We start from the raw sequence: 18352 nt of genomic DNA on the forward strand, positions 1-18352 counted from the left end.
TGTTTTGCAAAGTCTGCAGGAGGGATGCTGCTCCACGAGGCTGTTCTCACAGTTTGATCATATTCTTATCTGTTGCCTTTGTCAGGAGGAAAGTGAAGTGGGTTTTCAAGAACAGCAAATCTGCCTTAAGGATTAAATAAATAAATAAATAAATCTGTGCTAAATATGGGGTCTGAGCCCAAATTGCAAACCTGTATCTCTGCTGTTTTAAGGAGAAGATTTAGTTCCTCTGGAATATATTAAAAATCTTCTGAACATTAAATCTGGTTTCTGTGCTTGGGCAGTGTGCAGTGAGTCTAACAGGATGAAAAGCAGCATTATGTTAAAAGGAGTTTTAGCTATTCAGCAGCTTTTGAAAATCAAGCCATTAGTGCTTGCCTTCAAAGTTGCGTTCTTTCCTTCCCAAATTTGAAGAAAAATCTCTCTCTTTTTTTTTTAAAGGGTGAATTTTTTAATGAATTTTATAACTTCCTGAAGATTTTTTTAAGCAGGCATTTAAACACAGCAAGGCCTTGAGTCCTCAGAGAGAGATGAACTTGAAGTCCTCGTTACTTTTGGTCACTAGTTCAAATTCTTTGGTCAGTGTGTTGTTATCTTTGCAAAGATTAATTGCAGGCCTACAAAACAGGATCTTTTGGTTTCAGGCTTGGGCTGATGTGCCTGGCTGAGGTGCTTTCATCAGGTAATACAGTTCTGCAGTCTCTCTGCTGAAAAGAGATCAAGGACAGAATAAGTAAGGAGAATGGTGACTTTCTCACCTCTGTGAGGTGTGGTGATGAAGAAGCAGGGAGAGTTTTGCATTGCTTCTGCATCTGGTCCCAGCTCTGTGGCCCAGCACAACTGTGAGTGTGGCAGAGTGCAAGCACTGCTGACACGAGGGGATAGCAAACGTCTGCTTGATTACCTGCTGCTGGCCACCACATTCTAGATTTGCTTGCTATTACTTGCCCTTTGACATTATCACACCATTCCTACTGCTTCCTCTGTTAAACATCAGAGTGCTTTATAGATCCAAGGCAAGGAACAGGCAGGTGGTATAATGTATATATTATTTACCCCAATCCAGCAAGCCCTGCAGCAGCCATGATAAAATAATCTGACATCTCTGATGCTTTCCCCAATATCTCCATCTAGCTACACTCCTGTTTAGCCTTTTTCAGCCACTGCTGTTTATCTGCAGTTCTTCAGGAGCAGCATCCCCTACCTGATATCTCACGTCTTACCACAGGCACGGTTTAGGCTCCCTCATGCGGGCAAGCAATCTCATTGATTTCTTGGAGCACTGCTCACATGCTTCGGTTGGCAAGAGCATAGACTTACATCGAAGGATAGAAATGAAATCAAAGAACCAGGATGTTCATACTGACTAGATCGGTGAAGTTTTTGGGTATATGGAGTTGCCAGGAATGATCTTACAGACCGTACAGAAAAATGTGGTTATCTTTGGAGAAAAAGCTAACCTCACTTGTTAAAAGGTGAGTGGAAGAGGTACTTCAGATGGCCTTCAAAAAAGAAGGTATCTTTACCCCTCACTGGGCAGAACTGGGGAGGTTCAGATGTGCCCTATAGCAGCATTACTTCACAGGAAGTCATTAGGCCAACAGGATGCCTTCAGAATCGTAGGGAGGAAGGACATAAACACTTCTATCAATAAACCTTGCATTCATTTTCCTCCTATTTTCACCAGCCAGCGCAGGAAGTGAGTATGGACATTTGGCTTTGCTGATCTACAGCATATGAGAAACATCTTTTAATTGAGAAGGGTTTTTTTTTTTTAGCATTAAATAAAGGCTTTTTCACCCAGTGTAAAAATAAATAAACCCACATGCTCAGCTGTTGGTAATGTCAAGGGTTTTAATGACTTTTTAAAATTATGTTTATGTGGTAAAAGCAGTCACTTAAAATATTGTTTATCAAAAATCCAGGCCAAAAGATAGTGTAAGGACTTTTTCAAATAACATTTGCAGTGAAAATTCCCTGAAAAACTGGAGGAGAGAAGAATTAAATAGCAAATCTGCCTTTTCCAGAGAAACTATTAGTTCAGCTTCCATCTCCTTCTGTGTGCTGAGTGTTGTGATCATATCCTATTCTTTCTGTTGATGATGCTGAAGGAGAGATGGTGGTCACAGTTCTGGTTTGTGTCCATAAACATAAGAAGAACAAGAACTCATGATTTGAAGGTGAAATCCATCAAACAGTAGTTGGTGTCACTGAGCTTTGCGGTGGCTTGGCCAGTACAGGTGAAAAACAGAGGAAGCCATAAAAAAAAGAAAAAAAAAAAAAGAAAAAAAAGAAGAAAAAAGGTTGTTGTTCCTTGTGAAGGTCTGGGTCTCTTGCTTCTCCCTTGTAAGCTAGACCTGGCCTACCTCTCATTAATTTTTCTTTTACCCTCCCAGGCCTCCTCTGTGATGGCAAGGGGACCCTGTACTTGTCATCCAGAGAGAAGCTGAAACGCTGACAATTCTGTTTATGCCTGCAGTAATTCCCTGTAGGCAGTAACGTCAGTGCTGGCCACTTGTCCCAGCCTGATCCTGTGCTAGTAATGAGTATTCGCAGCATGCATTTCAATGTCTGATTAAATCTTTCTGAAAGGCCATCTGTTTGAGGAGGATGTGGCATAGGTTTTAATACTTTTTATACATAGTATTCAATACCGCTGTTTCATGACCTCAGACATAAAGTTTGTCCCCTTGTTTGCTAGAACCTCTCCTGATACTCCAGTCAGAGGAAATAATTGGATCGAGGCTGTTGCAACCTGTCGGCTCCTGGTGGGTCTTTGGGGAAATGTTGCTAAGTATTGAGTTACAAGAGTTGCACCTAACCGGTGAGGCTTTAGCGTGGCTCCCTTCCTTCTGGGATGGGATTAAAGCATCTCTTTTCCCTCTTAGCACTCAGAGCAGGCAGTGTGTAGTTATATATATATTGATACATGCCAAATCAGTAAGCAATCTGTCCCTTCTGTTGTATGTTCTCATCCATGGAAAATATCCAGCCTGAGCAGTATTACCTGTGTCTTTTAGGGTCATTTTCCTATAGGATTGGAAGCACTGTTTCCTGCTGTGTTTCAGCATTAAGTATATCTTGTCTAATATATATTTTCTTACTTTCTTTTATTTGTTGTCTTTCATGGTGCAGTGTCAGTATTTGTGCCTTTGGCTGAAAAAAAAACCCCTCACCCCAAAATTAAGCCCATGTGCTTTCTTTTCCAACTTTGCCCTCTCTCGGTTCCTCCTCTCTTCCCTATGTTGCTTTTGTGGTCTGTCCCTCCCAAGTTTCTCAGAAAAGCCTGCTTTAGGTCACTGAAAGCCCTTCCTTTTTCCTGCTTAATCCGTGATCTGGTCTTCATCCAGGGTGTGGGGGTTTCAGGCAACAAACAAAGGGAATCTTGTAATAGAACAAAATCATCTGGAGATTAATTTCCTGCATAGCAGGGTGGTGACCTTTAATGCCAAGTTGGGATATAACCTCTAATCTTCATTTGCATAGCCATTTTTGAAAAAACCTTTTATTCATAGTATTATTTTAACCTTACTCTTGATCTAAAATTTCAAGGGATCTGCTGACTGGGACTGGGACTTCTATGTATGTATTTTACCTTGCCATTTACAGCAGTAGTATGTTTGGGTACTTCATCTCTACAGATTTTTTTTTCTGATATGTGTAACTGGAGAGCATCTAAATTCTTAATTTAGAAAAAAATTATAGATTTACTGACCTAACTGATATAACAGTTTTTCCTTTCTCTATCAGTATTATCATTTTAAATTTTATCTTTCATATTTCTTTCATCTGTTACTGATTCACCTTCCTTCCTCTCTGTCTTTCCAAACTACAAGAGGAGTTGCAGCACTTGTGATATTGCTGGGTGATGTAGAAATGTTTCTGTTAGTCTCTCTGTGTCTCCATTTGCCTACAATAACCCCTTAGCCCCGTGGATTGCCTTCTTTTTGCAATACAGCCTGATCATTTCTGAAGTAGTTATGAAAAAGCTGTTCTATGATATTTCATTCTGGTTCAACCATCTTGTCCATTTGTTGGTATGTTTTGATCTCTGGAGGTTTTTCCCTTGATCTGTCTCAACTGTTAGTATCTACTTTGCACTCCTTTGATATTTCTCCCTTTTCTTTTCTTCTACTTATGTTAGCAGACCTATACTATAAGAGACACTGACAGCAGCCCATCTTGCCAACAAGAGAACCGTTTATGCGGTCAGCATTTTGATGTCAAGTACATGAAGCTGCTTTTCTTTTGAACCTGAAGGCCACATCATTGTGAAAGTGGCCAACTTTGTTCACTGGGGCCATTCTCTTGTTGCCACCATGCCTGAGCTGCCCTGGATGCTGCCTCTCTTTCCTCAGCCTGTTGGAGCCAGCAGAGCTGGAGGCCTCTGGTAAACCTCAGCTGCTTGTGGCCGTCTCTGGATTTGGAGGATAATTTAACATTTGAGTCCCTTATTATGGGAAATGACAGATTCTCTGTCACTAGGAGCCTTAAGGAAAGGTTTTTTGGAACATGCCATCTATGTCAGCTGGCTGCAAGACAGGAATCTGCATAGCATTCCTTACTCTGCCTTTTGCAAAAGAACAGCCTGAACAATTGCAACAATTTCTCTCCCTCTCTGAAAATTTGCCTATGAAATCCTGCACAGCAAAAGTCGATGGCATCCTTGCCCTGCCTTTGCATCTTCTGGCTTTGCAGAGATCTCTTCACTTTCTCCAGAGTGACTATTCTTTCTTTTTTTCCACCTTCTGGGATAAGCAGGCTATATCTAAGGGAGACAGAGGCTAGAGGGGAGCCAAACACCTTCTTTCTCTCATCATCAGAAACGTACACTTTTTAATAATGTAATCTCAATTAAAAACATACCAATTAAAATGGGCTTTTTAGCAGGTCTCTTGGGAGAGGGAGCCATAATTCACATTAAAATGTAAAGCTTCAGAAGCAGGGAGAGCTAGGTGCATTGCAAGTGCCCAAATATTCAATGATTTTAATTACAATGGAAACTTGATAAATTGCTTTGTGCCACAATCCATTATTAACAGCTTAATGAATATCATTGCTGCCTGTTTTAAACTGCTCCATGGTGGAAAGCATTGTCAGTATTTCAGTTGCGAGCTGTGATTTTGTGTGTTTGTAACTCAACCCTTTAAAAAGAGAAGGGGGGTCAAGTATGCAGGCTTGGCTTTGGGCTGGGGTAAGTTCTGCTGGCTGCAGCATCCCAAGGGAGAGAAAGGAAAGGTGGACCTTCTCTGTTTTACCAGTATTGGACTGGCCGTGCTGCTTGCATGATGTAGAGCAGTGCCCCAGCTGCTGCGTGCTATGACAAGGTCTGGGAACACAGAGGGCCCCTGTGCTAACGGAGGGGTCCCCAGAGCACAAAGCTACCCTTGCATGTCCTGGTTTCATGCTCCATACCCATTAGGCTGGAGGACTCTTTGGGCTGTCTGTTCACAACAGGGGAGAGCAATAGTGTCAAAGCCTGTGAGCTTGTTTTGAAGTATGCAGTGTGGGTTGGTACACGTTTTCCAATTTTTAGCTAACAAAAAGCTGATTTGAGGTACGGCATTTGGCAAGTTCTTCTGGAGCACTGAAGTGTAAACAGTGATTGTGTGCTGAGCTTTGAACAAGAGCAAAACATTTATTTCTTTTCTTGACAGTTGTTATAATGGTTGTAATTGTGCTAATGTTAGGATTGGTAAAATATGTATTTCTATGTATATATTTATGTGTATGTTTATACTAAACTGGTGCCTTTTCCTCATTTTTCAAAGCAACTTAATATTTTAAGCATAAATGTTATTATTAGGAATGCTATTATTTTAGATGCTAACAGCAGGTATAGTGGGCTGGTAGTTGTGTCCCACTGAAATGTAGGGATTTAATCTGTAGGGATTTAAATAGTCATGAGCTGGCTTCTGCGAGATTTATTATTTATTGTGGGTGTTCTGTTTTCACTTTTCACTTGTGTGGTCTGACCAGAGGGTCATGATCTCTAAGTTGGGGTCTCTGGCAGGTGTGTGACCAGATCTTCGTGAGATAAGAGATGGATCTCAGAACAGAAAAGACTAAGAATTACTATTCTAATTGAAGAAAGTCACAATTGCATGTCTGGGATAAACATGATTTGTCTGAATGTAATTAATGTTTCAAGGTTTGCTATTATTATTCCTATTATGTTTTTCTGGAAACAACAAAAGCCTATTCACTCTCCCCATCCCAGAAATGGCATTGTTACTCATAGTGATATTAACTTGCACTCTGTCTCATTTTGCCAATTACACAGAGCTCTCCTGGTTCATTATATCAATAATTACACATAGGATTTTTTTTTCCTTGTGAAAAATCTTTCATTGACAGAGGAGTAATGATGCCTGTAAGTTGCTTAAGTATTGCTCAGTCAGGGATCTGTAAGATGTGGGAGATGTCCTCCTATTTTCAGGGAGAAAGACAGCTGGTATTCTGACATACTGTTAATATTCATGTGTTTCTGAATTTGTTTTTTTTTTCTTCAGTGTGTGACTTTAGGAAGCATTCCAGACCACGGTGCTGCCTGACTGCTATTTTTCATGCATCTCTATACTGGCAGAGGACAAAGTGGCATGAAAATACATAAAACGCCGTCTAATTTTTCTTTTGTTCTTTCATTCATGCACAACATGCTTCTTCTGTGTGTTTATCAGTGTGTGCAAAATGCCTATATTTGCAAGATAATGGACGTGTAAATATTAGAAAGTCGAACTGAAACTCTCTGAAGGGAAGGAGGGCAGGGTGAGAATGCTTCCTGCTACTGAGGAGCCATCTATTGGATAAAGCTCATAACTGAACCGAGCATCCATGAAACTGCAGAGAATAACACAATTTGGTTTTGGTCACTGGGCAGAAAATAATCCTTTCCTTCTCAATGCTGTTTTTACCAACTGTGCTGAAAATCAGTACCCCTTCACGCGCAGGAGTGGAGATCCACATGTAGAGGAGATTTATGTACTATTGGTAAAAGCCAGTTTAACATAGCCAAAGATCTGATATAAATCCTGCTGTAGCGTGCAGGTGTGATTGTGAATGGATAAAGCAGCAGTGGGATTGCCCACCAGCACTGGAGAGCAGTTGCTCAGAAAAGCAATAGTAAGGAAAGTGGTGTTTTTCAGATTGCTAGTAAAGACGATAAATAGCACTGTGCTTTTCATAGCAGCACATATCTTTTACACCAGTTTAACAGTTGTAATTAGCTTAGTTAAAAAATAATGAGATTTTTTGTTACCCAGAATTACTTGATGCCCTCACAAAACCGAATAATGAGGTGTTCCTTCCTGCAGTATATGCAGTGTGTATGTAAGATGGTACAGAAAGGGAGAATCTGGAACAAACTGTGGGAAGAGATGGGGGAAGACAGGATGTGACCATTAAAGCTACCAGACATCTTGGTGGCTGTTTGAAGTGAGTGGTGGGGCTTTAAGGAAGAATGAAGAATAAAGGAGAAATAATGAGATTTCTATGCATTATCTGTGAATGTCAGGCAACTGCTAAAACCAGGACTGATTATTAATCAGAAATTAAATTTAAGTAAATACAATTATAATCTCTGGCAAATAAAATAAAAATGGCAGTGGGGCTGTCTGCAACAGCAGCCTTTATTCAGCGGTTTGAGTCAGTTGAGGGTCAAGTTGCTGGGTGTCAGGCACTTATCCTACAACACTCCCTTCCTGCATCCTCCCTTCCTCCTGCAAATAGAGGAGGGGAGGAGTGTTGGATGGTTCACTAGAAGGCCAGATAAGCTTGGGGAGAGGGTGTGTGCATACAGCATGCAGCAGGGTGGTCAGCTCTGTGCTGTTCTGGGAGTTTGTACCAGTTCCACTCACTGATGGGCATAGGGGTCCTGGCCCAAGCTCTTCTCCTTCCCCAGTTACTTTGTCACTTACTGCATTTGCCTGCTGTGCATTCTGTTAACCTCACTCCTCCACCTTTGAAAAGCAAAGCATATGCAAGCAGAGGAAACATAGCTACAGCATGCACATACCCCATATTTACTGATAATAGCAGCAGTCATTATCAGTGTTTTATTATGCTGAATGTTTTGCAAATATAGAATGAAGAGGTTCCACTGTCATTTGAGGCACGCTTCTATAAGGTGTGTAGTGGTGATTGGGTGATAATGTGTGAGTGATGGCATTCAGTGTCCATAATTGTAATTACTCATCATCCCATATCTGCCTTCAGCCAAGGGATCTCAGGCAAGAGGTGTACATATTTAAGATCAAAAACATCCTCCTTCCGTGTGAGCCATGAAGACCTACGCTCAGCTTGTCTCAAGTAGAAGTAGTTCTTTGCTCTCTCTTCACTAACAGTGAGAACCAAAATTTAAAATCATCTCTGGATTACGTGGGGATGTTTTCAGAACACATCTGTTGTCTTTCAAGATGTGAGCTCTTTAGTGCCACTTGCAGCATCATCAGGCGAAGGGAGATGAGGCCCTAACACAGAAATAAGAAATGCCCCCACGCTTTGCTCTTTCAGGTCCAATTAGGTTTGCCTGTGCCTCTGTAGATAACTAAACGCTCTTAATTTAACCCTACTTTTTGAAGGATGGAATGCCTGAGTGGCAGCATGAAGATGTAAACCAACTGAGAAATTCTCTGTTTGCCCAAAGCCCAAGTGAGGTTGTAGAGCTTCAAGTACCAGAGTTTGTTCCACTGCCTGAAAGCTCAGCGCGTATGAATGGGAGCCAAAGAGAATATTGTCAACTCCTTGGACCAGAATAGAAGTTCTGTGCAAAATCCCCAAGGAAGGAAGAAAACAGTAGCACCAGAATGCTTTTCTCTCTCATCTCTTGTACTAAGCAACGTATAGCAGTATGGTTCTCTCTCACCTTCATGCTTTGTTAGAGGCCTACTGAGGTATCTTAAATATATAGACACGTATAAGTACGAGTTGTGGAACTCCAGACACAGGAGATGCAGCAGGGTGCCATCTGATGATCTTCAAAGTGTGCAGTGACTCCCTGCAGGAGGAGAAAACTCTCCAGTGACAAAAACGGCTCAGAGCTAGGGCAGACCACCTGCAGAGGCTGTGGGAATCTGAAGCTTGGTTGGGTTTTTAAGAGCAGGTTAGACAAACCGCTATCAGGGCCGTTTTGGCTGATCCTGCTTTGTGGTGAGGGGATGGAGTAGCCTCTTTCTCTGATGTGATGGTGCTTTCTGCTTTAAACTCTCTGAGTCTGTAAATCTGTTTTCATCCTGGGTCTTAGAGGGGTTTCTGAATCATCATTAGCTTTTCCACATGGGGTTTTCTGAGGTTTGATGTGTGTTGTACCGATTTTACAGATGGAGAAGCTGTAAATGTATTTTAAAGGCAAAATACAGAACTCAGCTCTCAGCATCCTGGCTTCTTCTCTAGTGGTCAGTGCTTTAGCTGCCAATTCACATTGGCTACTCTGTTGATGCGGTAGCCAACTCAGCCAATAAAATCTGTAATCTATGTGATGCTTGAATTTATACTTAAAAATAATAATTATTAAAAAAAAAACCAAAAACCAAAACAAAAAATCCCACAACATCAGACACATGCAGGAGATGTTTTATACTTTCCATGCCAAGGTGCTTTGAACAGCTTGCTGGCAGCACCTGCCCATTCTGGGTCCTGCTTGGCATTTCAGGTAGCATTTTTGTGATATTGTTATAGGGACTCTTCTTTCTTTGAAGCAGAAAGCAAAGGCATTTATGTGGCTTTTGACATCAAATATGGTGTCATTCAGTACTTGTGCTCTCTTACTTCAGTAGACTATAGCCAGAATCTCCCATGGAGTTTAGAGCTGATAATATGTAAAAATAGCAGAACAAGCCCAAAATAATAAGAAATCTTCCCAGTCTGGGGTTTCACTGCAAATGTTAAGATTAGACCAGGTTGACAAAGATTTCCAATTTCCAAGTGAATGCTCAGTGAATACTTTTTTTTTTTTTTTTTTTTTTTTTGCTTTGAATTTACTCAGGATTTTAACTCAAATCACATTGCTTTGTAAGACCTGAGTGCCTTTAGAAGCTCATTTACTATCAAAACATTGCAGTGGATCCTCCAGCTGATGTTAACAAATGCAAACAAAACATTTTTTTCTGCCAACTGCTCTTGAACGACGGTCAGACCCTGCAGTTCAACAGAGTCCTTCCAGTGTTGAGCGTTGTCAGCAAGAGTGCAGTCCCCACAGCCTGCAAGGCTATCAGCTCTGGCCTCCCAGATAATTCCAGCTTCTAAATTCAAGCACAAGGTGAAAGGAAGATCTCTCTAAGAGATATAGGGGCTGGTGTGTTTGCAGAGAGACTGGCTTATTTTGTGATTTCACTGAGAAATCAAATGAAACCTGTTGGTGAGGTTGAATGTGACCCTTTCAAAGCTGTTTGGAAAAATGATAGTTACAGTGGGACGGCATTTTGTGCCTCTTTTTCAAGAGGATCTTGGTAGCTACTATAGTGCTTTACTGATAACTGCAGTGTGACTCAGGGTCCTCACCTAAAAAGATGTTTCCTTAGTTAAACTTACAAAAAGTGACCTTGATATAAACGAATATAGCAGTGTTTCTATGAGTTTGTAGAACAGAATATTTCACTGAGATCGGAGCTTTACATCAGTTAGATAAGGATTCTGAAGCTTAGCTTCTGTTTTTTTGAGCTGCCATCAGGGATTTCAGAAGGGCTAGGAAGGTCTGCACAACTTACTTTGTGTAGTATTGTACTAACAGCATCATGTTTGCATGACTTTTTCACCACAAGTGCTTTACAGAATACTAAGTAATCATGTTTTCTAGACTGATTCCTTAAGTTGCTTTTCATAGTTTTGATATATTCTCAAGACAGGGAATTGAACTATTGAAGTAGTACAAAATTCAACTATACTTTGTACAAAATCCAAGTGAACTCACAGCTTTAGGAACAAAAACTGAGATGTAAGTTGCTCTGAAAGCAATGCCTGCTATTTATTCCGAGGAAACTACAACACATACAAAGAGCACAATAACATTATTTGACTGAGTAAATTCGCAGCTACAAAATGCTGGGTTTTTTTCCGCATAGTCACCACCATTACATTTTTACCACCGATGAACAAGAGCATTCACACCCTGCTCATAAAAATGTGAACCAGTGCAAGTAACCCACTGTTCCACAGCTGCTCTGACGCTGTCATTGCCAGGAAAACATTGCCCATACAATCCAACTTTCATTGGCCCAAATGGATGGAAGATGCTAAATCCTGTCTATATGGTGGGAGTGGAAGGGCAGCCTAGCCAAGATAGAGAGTGTGCTCCATGATCTTTAAACCATTATGGAGTCTTGCATTGTAGTGCTGCCAGAGAAAAGTTGTCTTCTTCTCAGGTCTGGAAGCTCAAGCCTTCAGCTTTGTCACAGTTGCAAAGTAGCTGTCAGAGTTTATGATTTGTGTGGGTTCCCGTAAGTCCAGAAGGATCACCTCTGTCCTATTTCAAAAGACAGTGCACAGTACTTTACCCACTGAGGACTGTGTCTTGAAATATTTTTTTGATAGGGAATTCACGTCACCTCTCCATGAGCTGCTGTTTTGACTTTGGCTCGTAGTGGTGACACCACAGGTCATCACCAGTAATGATGTGATCCAGGAAACCATCACCTTCGGTCTTATATTGGTTCAATAGGTCCTGACAAATTTGCATACGGTGTTCATTCTGTTCTTGTGTATTTGTGTAACCCACCTGGCACAAATTTGATGGTACTCCAGTCCAGCATTGCCACCATCATTTCCAATGCATCAAAGCCGATATTCTGCTCTGTATGCAATTCCCTGGTCATAATCTGCTGATTTATGTGGATGAGCTGATCAAGATGGTCTTCATTTCATGGTGTGAAAGCTGTGTGTGGCTGCCAGGAAAGTGCCTTGTCTTTTCACATCACTGTCACCACTGCTGAAACACAGCATCTACAGCCTCACTGTGCTCGCATTCACTGTTTGGTCTCTATCAATGCTCAACAAGTGTCGATGAATGTCAGTGGGTGCCATTTTTTTGCATGGAAGAATTCAGCGATGCACCTTTTTTTTCTTACGCACCTCTATGTCAAACCCATTTGGTCAGACTGCCTCTCTGCTGCCATCTGTCACACAGCAACAACATGGAATGCAATATTAGTGAGAAGGTTTGACTTCTACTGCCATACCACCAACTTTCTCCTGACGCTATGGGCCAACATAATAAAATAGGAGACATTACTTTTGGAGCTGCCCTTGTACATTTGATAGTCTATCTTAGGTAATTTTTTCACATTACCTAGCAGAAGATTCATATGCCTCAGTCTCTCTATTGAAAATGTAACTGAAGGGTCCCCTGGATCCCCAAATCAGTAGTGAATTTGCCAAAAGGTTGGCTAGTATCTCAGTAGTTGATATAAAAGCACAGTTCTCTGTTTAGGATGGGAAGATCTAGAGACATCCCCCTTCCCCCAAGATCCTCGTCCTCTGTGGGAAGAACCATGACGCACTGCATGTGAATGATATCTCTCTTTTCTTCTGACAGCTGCAAAACTTGAAAGTGGTGATTTAAGGAGGGGTGATAGTTATTGCCTTTCCTGGTATAGCACACATCTATTCTTCCAGTACGTAGCACATAGCTCATTACAGTTCTGTGCAGAATGATTTCTCTGCATGGCCAGGTGATGCTTAAGGAGGCTAATGAGAGAAATGATATGGCCCAGAACACTGGTGTCAGGAAATATATTGCAAGGTGTCTATCTCAAGGAAGCTGAAAGTAGAACTTGTCTTATTATATATTTCAAAGGGGATGTCTGTGTCACCACCAAGTTAGGCATACACTCTGTCCATGCTGCATTCAAATTACAATTTTTCAAGTAGTATCTTTCCATTCAATTTTCATTGGCTTAATGATAAACTCTCTGTTGTATCATGGCAAACTAGAGTCTACACCATTCTTTTGAAGCAGGAACTCGTTTCTAAGGCTATTGTAACATAACTATGCAAGTATCAGAGGACAGGATAGAGGCTATTATGGGCTTTTGCTTTTCGTAAGGAAAATCAAAGAAATGTCCCTAATGGTAAAGGAAGCCAACAGCCACACGTGATGACCAGAGAATGTTTTTGTGCAGTGACACTGTCAGTGCCCGGTCTGTTGTCATGTTGAAGAACTGGCTTATTTTTTTTCTTTTTCTATTTTTTTTTTTCTTTACTGCCGTCAACCTACGTAGAGAAAAACCCTGTGAATTTTCATGAGATACCTTTTCCTCATTTCCAGCACTTAAAAATCCAATTATATTTGGTTTTATGCTAGTATTTGCCTCTATTGCCATTGTTAGGTTTTTGAGTCAGAGTGATTTTTCTATTCTGATGGTGCGGAAGAAAAATATGTTTCATTATGACTGGTTATAACCCTGGAAATCTTTTCTCTCGCTTGGGTTGATGATTATTTTTTATGTAGCATTCTATACTGATGCCTAAAGTGAAGTAGAATGAACCATAAGGAAGAGAATCTTTGCTAAAATATATTTCCTTGCATTGTGTAAAATTATCTTGAACAAAGCTTGCATCTTACAAATGTTATGCTTCTTTCCTCTCACTATTGCTCAAATAGTTTTTAGAGATGAATGTGTTTTTGTAAGGATTGTTTATGAAACTATTGTTCTTAGCAACCTATGCTCACCTGTGAACAAACTGCATAGCACAGATAGTCAGTTGTTTCTAGATAGTGTGACCTTATAAGCAGATTCTGTAATGAGACAACGTTTTGAATTTCTAACCAAATATATTATGAGAGTAATAGAAATAGCCCCTCAAAATGGCCATGGAGGCATTTCAGAGCACATTCTTGGGAATATTCACTAGTGCTAGCATTCATTAAGTTTGTTTTCAGCAAAAATTCTCATGAATGAGTTTTCATTCAGTAGTCATTGTGATTATCCCTGTTCTATGACAGCATTAACAATATGCTTTGTACAAGGTCCAGATCTGATTTTATCTAAGGCTGGAGAAACATTTTGTAGGATCTCCAGAGAATGTATTGTCTAAATAAAAGACCAGACTCAGCTTACAGTTCATGACTTGGGACTGCAAGTCCTTGGAGAGCAATGAATTTATTTACAAGAAAATTCACAGCTAGAGAAGGATAAATGCGGAATTTTTCCAAATGTTTTGCCATTTGAACAATATTATATTGCAGTAGTACAACTCCAATGAATATGAATGTAATTATATTGTTTTAAAAGCAGTTTAGGCAATGATGGACTAGTTGTATGAAGAAAAGGGAATATCTCTACAGATGCAGTTCATTATTTTACTGTTCTAGTTTATTCACTCGCTAATTAACACAGTGGAAGTGTTTTGTTTTGGTTTGTAACCATGTAACCCAAATATATGTACAGGTGTAATACCTGAAGTGTTGGCCATACCAAGAGCTGGACTCTCTGTTGTACAGTATATGGACTCGCAGCTTGTTAATAAACTCCTCCTGGAGATGCTAAGTAGAACTTTCAGCTGTGGATAGCATGTGTATGCATGAAATCTTGTTCCCTGCAGTCTAAAGGAAAATAAAAGGGTGGAATTATTCTGTAACAGTTGACTAGAATCAACAGTTTGAATCTGGAGATTGTGCTTAAGTCTAGGCACAAGGAAGTATTTTCATAGCTGGCTTGTTCACTGGGCAGTATGTATATAATTCTGCTTTCTGTGCCTTCACTTCTCAGGAGGAGAAGCACTTGAAGGTGATGCAGTTTGGCCAATTTGTAGACTGCTTTCTGAGCACAGTGACTAGTTCTGGCTACTCTCTGGAGCATTAGGTCTCAGATATAGCAGGATACAATATACACTGTGGACATAAGTATGAGTACGTAATGTACGTGTGCAAAATGGAAAGTCTCTGTGGAATGGAGAGAGGGAGCTGCTAAAGATGCAGTATGCTAATTCCTTCTATTACTCAGACTTCAAAATAACCACTCCTTTTTGCTTGTAGCAATTACTTGTTCTCAGTCAGAACAGTTTGTTGGCAGCAGAGAAAAGCACAACTAAATATTTCTCTTGTTTCATTGCTCTCTTTTCCATGTCATATAGAAAAAAACTACCCAATTAATTCCTTTGACGTTTGTATTAATTACTCCTTCCTTAGTCTTATCTTGTTTTTCTGTCCTTTCCTCTCATTTTCCCATTTCTTTGTCTCTCTATTAGCAGACATTGAAATGATTTCTTTGTAATAGTTACATGCAGGTTTACAGGGTTTGGATTGGTTTGGTTTTACTTTTCTGTAATGAAGACTTGGTCCCTTCTCTTGTCCGTCCCAGTGCACAAGTTGTCATGTGCTGGTACTGTAAGTCCACTTACACTTTAAGTCCTTGAGCTATCATGTATTCTGTTGGTATTTGAGGAATTGAAAATCAATCATATAGCCTTATGGCTTAGGTTCAGCACAATTCTATTATGCCCACTTGAAAATGTCAATTCAAACCTTTTGGGTTATATTTCAAAGCCTAATCAAGCTTGCTGTCCAGGCTGGTTTGGAGTCAACTCACTCTTGCCCATGGGTCTGCTTATTAGAGTTTGTCTGTCAGAGGCTAGTGCAGAAGAAAACAGTTTTCATAACAGTACAATCATTCAATAGATGTTTTACAAAGACAGGTTGCCCAGACAAATATTTCAGCAGAGGAGTGCTTACAGTTGTAGTGCACTTCTGCAAGTATGTTAAAAAAAAAAAAAAAAAAAAGCAAACAACCTGCATTGATATCAGAATGTTTACAACTGTACTTTCTCATTAAATTTATTGATTTTTTGATAGTTTGTTGACATTGGTTCCTAGTCCTGTCTTGTCAAATTGGTACAGAAAGAATTGTAGATGCCAACCTAAATGTAGGAGACCTTTCATATTTTGGACCATGTGAATAAGTGGGGATGATGCCTCCAAACAGATGGGTCAAAAATGCTGGAAGAACAAGCTAAGCAGGAATTGCTTAGAATTGCATCATGCTTGGCAGATGTGCCTTGGACTATGCTTTGAGTATGTCAAAGTACTTCCAGTAAGTGTGAAAGGCTCACCCTGCAGTTGAAAGAAGCTCTGTTTGGAGTGAGCCATTAGCAATCCTCTGTGAAAATATGTACCTTTATATATTGGAGGCAGATGAGCCTTGTCCTTCAGAGAAGAACACAGTGGTAGGCTCTTAGTGGTGGCATTTCTAGCTGATTTATAGAAGTCTCTTCATTCAGTGAAAAGTTGTTGCCTGTCCTATGAGTGGGCAGTATAAATAGGAAACAACTCTCTCCTTTCATCTCCTACAGATAAAGGCATTGCTCTATGACCCATTCTTTGTGCTTCTTCTCACCCTGTGTTCTGCAGAGGCGCAGAGATTTTCTCCAGTGGATGCTTGACTCCCGCAACTCAGCTGATGCCTTAGCAGGTGAATATTTTGATAAGATCTGTCCAGCCACCACTTCCAGCCAAAATGAGGTGCCTCTTGTTGACAAGACCCCATCTGAAAAGGCTCAGAAGATGCTAACTGAGGATGAAATAGCAGGCCAGGCTTTTCTCTTCCTGATTGCTGGGTATGAGACCACCACTAGCACACTGTCCTTTGCCACGTATTTGCTAGCAACCAACCCGGAGTGCCAGGAGAAGCTGCTTCAGGAGATAGATGAGTTCTCAGCAAAACACGTGAGTACAATATGCTAGTGTGGAGCTTTTTGCAGGGAGTAAGGCAATATGGACATCACTCAGACATGACACATGCATGGCTCCTATTTGCATCGGTTTTGTGTGTACTGTTAATATGCTCTGAAGATTTGCACATTGTTACCCTAGTTTTTCTCTTTCATATGTGAAGGAGAAATAGAGGAAAGTTATTTGGTCAATAGTTAGCTCTAATTTGCCTTAAAGTGAATAATATTTTATGTTTGCTGATGGTGTGTCGTCTGATTTTCAGTCAGGAGCTTATGAGAGACACAGTACCTATTTGAAGTAGAGATTTTTTGGAGCAAAACTTCAAAATTGGTCTTCGCATATTGATATTTATTGTGGGGCTCTTTTCTGTTTTATTTCTTTATTTACTATTCATTCATTTTGAAATTGTTAAATGATGTCACTTTTCAGCAACTGAAGAAATGACTCAGGATCTTTGTGTCATAATGGAAATTTAACCTTTACAAAATATCTGACATTGTTGAAATTAACCAGCTATGGGCATATTCCAAAAAAGACATTTTTATAGTTTCCTGTTGTCCAGATGATTTTTTTCTTTCTGTGGTCAACTGTGATCTTTGTAAGTATGTGAAGAGAGTTATTATTAATCACAGGCTTCAAAGTTTATTCCTTTATTTTTTCTTCAGGAGCAGAGTATAAGTGTGTGCTTAAAAAAAGAAGTCACTCGTATGTAATTCTCTGATATTGTTTTAGAATGATTTCTCCTTCATTTTCTTTATTTATCACGGAAGTTCACGTTTCCTGGTTAATCATCAGCAGCGTTTTGCGTATCTAGCAGACAGTCCGGCAACCATTGTTGCACTCCACACAAGTCGTTAGTTATGAGAATTCAGGCTGAGCGGCTTTATCTTTCTACTTTATTTTTTTGTATTGGCTCAAAAGGCCAACCGACAAAAAATGATGCAAGGGATGACTGTCTTGCCCAATTTATATGCTGGATTTGCATACTGAAATCCTTAATGATACAATTTGGTAGTTTTATGCTTTCTATGCATTCCATGCACTATATTGTACTTAGAGAACAAGAAAAGAGTCTTATGATTACCTCCTTGGCTGGCAATATAAAGTTCTTGATTAGGTAAAAGTATGCCCATTCAAGTGTTACTGTTTCCCTCCTTTTGGTTGGGCAAATAGAAAAGCCTGAATTTGTGTACACAGAATGTATGTTTTGTCTTGCGTGAAGATGGTTTGAAAGTAGTGCTTCTCCATCAGATTCTTTTAACTTTGAGAGTGCAGATGGACAACAGCTGAGCTTTTCCTCAGTGCATGCTTCATACAGAATTATCATGGAATCATAGAATGGTTTGAATTGGAGGGGACTTTAAGGATCATCCAGTTCCAACCTTCATGCTATGTGCAGGGTTGCCGCCCGCTAAATCAGGTGTATACATAAGATCAGATATATCTCTGGTGTAAGTTAATACAATGAAACCATTGATGTGCTACATTCTAACTTACAGAATTCAGTTTATTTTACTAGGTCATTAGCTCTATGATACTCTAGTTGGACCATATATTTACTTGTTTCATTCACATACAGCAACAGACCTAATCAAGTCCAGTTAGCTCAGTTGACTTCCTTTAGGCTTGCAAAGTTGTGAAGGTGCAGTGTGGCCTGGAATATTTGTGATTTACTGATTAATACTGGCGGCA

General features: G+C 40.1%; 1 protein-coding gene across 9 annotated transcripts in view; it reads left to right on the plus strand.

Moving 5' to 3' along the window:
* TBXAS1 (thromboxane A synthase 1) overlaps positions 1–18352 on the plus strand; it is a 243706-nt gene that overhangs the window by 156878 nt on the left and 68476 nt on the right. For all 9 annotated transcript variants that reach the window (XM_052667451.1, XM_052667452.1, XM_052667449.1 and 6 more), the window contains one exon: positions 16340–16654. In XM_052667451.1, coding sequence (XP_052523411.1) covers positions 16340–16654 — 315 coding nt within the window. The remainder of the gene's footprint in view (positions 1–16339; positions 16655–18352) is intronic.

This window comes from Tympanuchus pallidicinctus, unplaced genomic scaffold (assembly GCF_026119805.1).
Source record: "Tympanuchus pallidicinctus isolate F22 unplaced genomic scaffold, pur_lepc_1.0 scaffold8, whole genome shotgun sequence".
Classification (NCBI taxonomy): domain Eukaryota; kingdom Metazoa; phylum Chordata; class Aves; order Galliformes; family Phasianidae; genus Tympanuchus; species Tympanuchus pallidicinctus.